The 6,335-nt window shown below is 50.4% G+C and overlaps 1 protein-coding gene across 2 annotated transcripts in view; it reads right to left on the bottom strand.

Moving 5' to 3' along the window:
- Nucleotides 1-1,193: 1,193 nt before the first annotated feature.
- NFKB1 (nuclear factor kappa B subunit 1) overlaps nt 1,194-6,335 on the bottom strand; it is a 118,984-nt gene continuing 113,842 nt past the window's right edge. For both annotated transcript variants that reach the window (XM_080796230.1, XM_080796231.1), the window contains exons 21-24: nt 5,663-5,729; nt 5,171-5,343; nt 4,288-4,468; nt 1,194-2,053 (exon numbers count right to left, since the gene is read on the bottom strand). In XM_080796230.1, the coding sequence (XP_080652356.1) occupies nt 1,896-2,053; nt 4,288-4,468; nt 5,171-5,343; nt 5,663-5,729 (579 nt within the window). In that variant the 3' untranslated portion in view covers nt 1,194-1,895. The remainder of the gene's footprint in view (nt 2,054-4,287; nt 4,469-5,170; nt 5,344-5,662; nt 5,730-6,335) is intronic.

Raw genomic sequence — 6,335 nt, 5'->3', positions numbered from 1 at the left:
AAGTAGGAGTTCAGATTAACTTCTTTCCAGTGATTAACCAGATGGAACATCTTCTTATTGATTAACCATCTTTTCCTCATTGATTTGAAATTTATTATATACTACATTCTTATATATTTTGGGGTCTACTTCTGGACTCAATTATCTTAACCTATCTTTTTGTCCTCACCAAGATAATTCTCTAGCCCATTAGCTGTGGAACTAGACAGACCTGGATATATACTCAGAAGCAGTTTAGCCACTGCCTACTTGGGGCTCAATTTCCTTTTCTGTATGTTGGGGATAATTCCATATACTCGATTGGGTTATTTTCAAGATTGCGTGACTTCATAGGTTGAGCAAAAGTGGTCACCATTAGCTCTCAGCCTCTGTGCAGGTTGGACTCCATGAAAGCTGGCTCTGAGAAGGAGTCAGGGTGGCCTGTGATCCAGGCCTGTGCAGGTCGGGGGAGGAAGCCGTCCTGGGCAGGCGGAAGACCCGAGCTGTGACGCAGACCCCAACAACAGCTCAGCCAGTGAGAGGGAGCTCTGGAGCACAGACAGGCCTTCACCGTCGTCCCAGGGGCTGAGGAGCCTTTGTATGCTACATCCATCCATGTTATTCAGGGCCATCAGGGCCAAGAGTATGACCTGGTGGGGTGGCTCTCTGTGGCTGAGGCAATCCCCGAAGGAACTGACGGGTTGAGAGGCCTTTGGCCAAGTGTGCTCCCGGCAGCTGGGTGGACGTGGCCTTTGTTAAAGAGGGTTCTTGGTTGCGTGTCCCAGGGTTCATCACAGCACCTCCTTAAAACGCTTTTCATGTCCCCTCTCCCTTGTGTCCAAGCCTCTGAGTGAAGAGCACTCAGCCAAGCTTCCTGCTGGAAGGCTGCTGGTCACAGGCCCCCCTCCATGTGCTGAGACCACAGGACCTGAGGCAGCGCATGGGGCCCTGAGGGGGCAGAGGCCCGGTGTCCCGCAAGGCGGTGGGAGGTGAGGCAGCACAGCCTGAATGAAACGAGCCAAGCGAGGAGTCGACAAACCCAAAACTTTCATCTCAGCTAATAACACTGCTCTTTTGATCATTTTTTGGGGGGTTCATTTCTTGGTCAAAAACTGGACTCTGAAGGGGTATGTGAATGTGATAACCGGGCTGTGGAATGATCCCATGATTATAAGGAATCATCTCAGAAAAGTATTTCTGGAGATCGAACAGAATGAGGTAATCAATTTGCTTTTCCTTTTATTATAAAAGTAAAATAAAAAATAGCATTTATAAATCCAACATATTTTCCTTTAAAGTATTTGATCTAAAAAACATATTTACAACAGCAAAATGCAGAAAAAGGGGATAAAGACCATTTGCAGCACTGATTGTAACTGTGTTTACATATTGACATTATATGTTCTGTTTTCGAATCACATAGATAACCACATTAGAAAAAGCAGTAAAGCCTTTTTTTTTTTTTAATTATACACCAGGTACCTTTCATTTAAAAATATCCCTTTTCATAATCCTTAATCTGAATGCACGACAGTGCTGTGGACAGCCAGAGAGAACACCAGGTGGGGACCGGGTCACCTTTTAATGCCAGCGGGAGCGCGGGGGTGTGGGGGCAGCAGCAGTGACAACGGGAGGCAGCTGGGAAAGCTCACTAAGCCGGCTTGCCCATGGGGAGGCGGCAGGCCAGCCAGGCATGGTGACTGCTCGGGACTGTGTGTTCGTGGACTGGACTAGTAACATTCCCGTGAGAACCGAGAAAGGAAGCCAACTGCAAAAGGCCTTGAGTGAAATTCCGAGAGACGGAGGCAGGCTGCTTTTCCTCTGAGCACCCGTGGATGCACTTCGCCTTCCTTCTTTTGGACAAGGGTGGAATTTCAGAGCTTTGGTTTACACGGTGTGGGGGAAGTGCCAGCAGGCTAGATCTTGCCCTCTATGGGTCCTTCCTGCCCGTACTCGTGGGGCACTTTGTTAAGAGTCAGCAAGGAGCTGCCGCTGGTCAGAGACTCTGTAAAGCTGAGTTTGCGGAAGGACGTCTCTACGCCGCTGTCGCAGATGCTGTCGTCTCGGACCTCATCTGGGGGAAGAAGCACAGAGTCACTGGGGCATAGCTGGGGAGAGGGCAGAGCCTTGGCTCTCCTACACCTTTTAGCCCAGGCGCTCAGAGTCTGGGTCTAAGAGGCTCGTGGGCAGCTGCTGTCTATCAGCTGCCACAGGCCGCCCGCCTCTCACTCCTGCCGCCCGCCTGTTGCTACTGCGCTCGGCGGCGGCCGAAAGAGGGAGAACCCCAGGCAACAGAAACACCGTGAAGACATCAAAATTAGGCAAATGTTTCTACATCTCTTCCTTACCATCACGTTTATCAGAATCCTTTCTGAATTCTCCTCACAGTGGGCCTTCTTTTTCTTAGAAATCAGGTGTATTTTTCCAACAACTGTATTACCTATTTTCTAGCTGGGGAAATTGCTGAACCTAGGCAAAATAAATGTGTGACCAAAGTAGGAACTAAAAATGAGATCTCTCTGGGCCTCACGTGCTATTAAATGCTACCCATTGCTTCAAAAACATTCTCGTAGTAGAGAAAAGATAAGGTGATTAAGAGGAAAAGGAGTCTGTGATGAACAAGTAGGTCACACTCTCCTTGTTGAGAAGCGTCTTTCCCCCAGATGGGAACAATGTGGAGTTATTGCCTATAGAGAGAAAGTGACCAAAGAAACAAAGTCTAATATACACAAATCAAAATGCTATCTTCTTGTATACTAAGTTCTGATATTAAAATATTAAGACCTTAATGGCAGTGACATGCTGTTGTTTTGTTACTAATTTGGTAGATTTATTGACTGATTTGATTTATTCTGTCACCCAATCTTTATTGGGTTTCTATTATGTGTAGGAGGTATTTTAAAAACAACTACAAGTCAGAGATCAAATCAAATTTTAAAGATATAAGTATTTTTCTATTTCTTTGTGTAGAAGGAGCATCAGGTCACGACATAGGAGATGAGGGCTATTTTGCTGGTGGACACTTTATTCCTTTCCAACATGTGCAACATCTGTCCTTATTCTCCTAGAAGGGCCCCTGACAAGGTGACCCCTTGGGCTGACATTGAAGGGCATGAAGGAGCCACTGGGTGAGGATCTTTGCAGGCAGGGGTTCCTGAGATGGGATCAGACTTGTGAGCAGAGGGCTTGGGGGACAGTGGGTGCAGGGAAGTGGGGCGGGAGGAAAGGCATATGGAAGGGATTTGCGAGCGACAATGGATAAGTGACACGGCCTTTGTTACCTCTCTCTCTTCAAAGCCTTGAACAGTGCTAGACACACAGGATGTGCTCATTAAAGATTTGGTGAGTGGATAAGTGAACAGGAAGGTATACAACAGGTACAACCATAGCACTACTTTTTAAAAAGACCCTTGTTGCCTGAGTGGACTGAAGGAAGAGGGGCAGACCGGAAGCAGGGAGACTGACCAGGAGCTGTGGCAGGAACTGAGGCAAGAAATGAAGGTGGATGGACAAGGGAGGCTGTCCCAGAGGAGGGGCTGGGGGCTGCGTGTGTGCTGGCTGCGAGCAGCAGATGTTCACAGGTGAGTCTTGGATTTTTGTCTTAACCTCCTGGAGGATGGAGGAGCTTCTGCCTGACATGGCCAACTGTTGGTCTTTCAAGGATGAGGGAATTCTAACTGCTGCCATGTTCTCGGTGGGGGCTGATAGAGGGAGGGTCCAAAGAGAGAAAGCACGAGTGATTGTCGAGAGAGTACGAGAACACATTTGCAGGGAAACAAAGGGTTACTGGGCTGCTGGGAGTCTGTTCTGGGATGTGTTTCAGGTGGGGGACAGAGGTCAGTGCTGGGGGCCGGGAGGAGGCGCAGGGAGAAGGTGAAGCCACTTCTGGGCTGGACGGGAGGAGCCGAGGGTGCTGTGGTGGGAACTGCGGTGTCATCTACAGTCTGGGGCCGGCCCTGGCTCTACAGGCCTTTCTCTGTGAGTTCCTTACTCTCTTACATTAAGAAGTGAGAGACACTATTTGCCTTAAGTAGCCACATCATTGTTTTTAGTATTTATTTTACTATTTTAGTATTACTATGTAGTATCTACTACGAGTCCAAGTGACTCATGGGTCAATGGGACTGCTCCTGGGGACAGCAACCTGCCTGATCAGGAGAGGCACACAGGGTAGAACCCGTGAGCTGTGGAGGGAGATGGACCCACGGGACAGGGTCCTCAGGGGATGACAGCCACAGCTCAAGACATGGAGGACACAGCCTGGGGAGCAGGAGGTTATCTCCACTACTTGTTCTGTTTTTCCCTTACCTACTGGCGACCTCGTGGAGGCAGGTGAGAGGGGCAGCGAGAGGGTCTGAGGCGCGGCCTTCCCGGGGCCGGGGGCCACAGTTCCCGGGGTGCAGAAGGCTGCCTGGATCACTTCGATGGCTTCGGTATAGCCCATCTGTCTCAGGGCCTCCACCAGCTCTCTTATTGTGCCCCCAGAGACCTGCGAGAAAGACAGGCAGCGTGCGTTCCTGAGCGGAGCCGGGAGCAAGCAGGCAGGCCATCCCGACACCTGCCCTGCTCGGCCCCTGCGAGCGCCCGGTGGCCTGGAGGGCTCGGGGCGCAGATGGCCACGGAGACGCGCGGCCTTCATGTTGGGCTTCCTGTGTCAGCGCAGAGACCACTCAGGAAATCACAGAGAAGCGGCTTCCAGTAAGCACGGAGGACAGAGAGGGAGAGAAGTGCTGAGGCGGTGAAACTCTGCCTGCCGTGAAGGTCACGCGGTATCCCTGTTGGGGTTGAGGCTCTGAAAACCACCGAGAAACCAGAGCTACAAAGGAAATTCTCAGTAGACAATGATTTCACCTCACAGAAAGCTGCCTCTGGGTCCTGACTCGGGATCGCGGCATGCTCTTGGGGACGGGAAGATAATGCATGTGGATCACAGGCTATCACGGTGGTTTCAGGCGGTCAAAGTTCTGTGACAACCCTGACCTTCTACCTAGGATTTCTGCAGGAAATCTCAAGATATCTGAAAACTGCCTTCTTACGAAGGTGGGTTTCCGCCCTGGCCTGGGTCACTCTCCCAGGACATGATAATGACTGATTTTCTGCCTCGGAGTTAAGGGGTAAGGGGAGGGGACCATGGCCAGGTCAGTGATAATAACAGAGGAGAGTCAAGTACAAGGGTGAGGTGATGGGTTACCTCATAGTTGTCCATCAGAGTTTTAGAAGGAGCAGGACTCAGCCGGAAGGCATTATTTAGTATCCCCAGACCTAACTTCTGTGCCAGAGTTGCCCAGTTTTTGTCTGGATCAGGGATTTCTAACAACTTGTAGAGCTGCAGCTTTGCATCCTCAGTCAGCTGTTTCATGTCTCCTGAAGGAATGAAGAAGAAACACAGCTGTGCTAAGCTCCCAGAGACACTCTAGAGGGACTGAGCACGGCCGTGCTGCTGCCCTCGACTCCCAGTAGGAGCCAGGAAGCTGCTTTTCTTGGAGCCGGCAGCAGCCCAGCCAAGTAAGGGCAGTTTGCATGTTGTAGCAGATCACAGCTGGACAGGCTCCTTTGCATACATCCAAGGAGCTTTCGATTCTGGAATAAGCCACCGAGCCTTTCACAGCACAGCCTGGCCAATGCTGCTTCTCTCTCAGCCCTTTAAATGACTGTGTGGAGGGAACACCGGTTAAGAGCTCACCTTGTGCAAGTAAATCATCAGATGTAAACTCTGGCTCATAGGGTTTCCCATTTAATATATCAAACACCTGTTGGGGAGAAAACCATGGAGAAACATTATACATTAAAGGGACCAGGACGGAGTCGGTTTCTCTGTAATAAACTCACTGTGTCCTCCTGATGAGGGCCTAGTACCCTGAAGATGGAGGAATGGGAAGGAGTCGGTCCCATGACCCTCAAAGTCATGACAATGCCCTTTGGACAAAGAAAAGTCCTGGGGGCTCTGGGGCCAGGAGGCAGGGCTCTGTAGGGGCTTCTGAGGTGGGTAGGAAGGCCCAAGCCAACCTTGCAGAGAGCTGGCACCACAGTACTTTTGAAGGACAAAGACAGAACAGTCCAGGGGCGCCTGGGTGGCTCAGTGGTTAAAGCGGTTGCCTTTGGCTTGGGTTATGATCCTGGGGTCCTGGGATCGAGCCCCGCATTGGGCTCCCTGCTCTGTGGGAAGTCTGCTTTTCTCTCTCCCACTCCCTCTGCTTGTGTTCCCTCTCTTGCTGTGTGTCTGTCAAATAAATAAATAAAATTAAAAAAAAAAAAAAAGAAAGAACAGTCCAGGCCACCAGATCGGCCACGTGTTGGTGGGAGACTCATCAGTAAGTGATGTGTGTCTGAGAGCCCGGAGGAGGACTGGGCTTACT

Source organism: Martes martes (assembly GCF_963455335.1).
Source record: "Martes martes genome assembly, chromosome: 2".
Classification (NCBI taxonomy): Eukaryota; Metazoa; Chordata; class Mammalia; order Carnivora; family Mustelidae; genus Martes; species Martes martes.
Note: the sequence above shows the minus strand (reverse complement) of the source record. Positions and strands in the feature narration are given on the sequence as shown.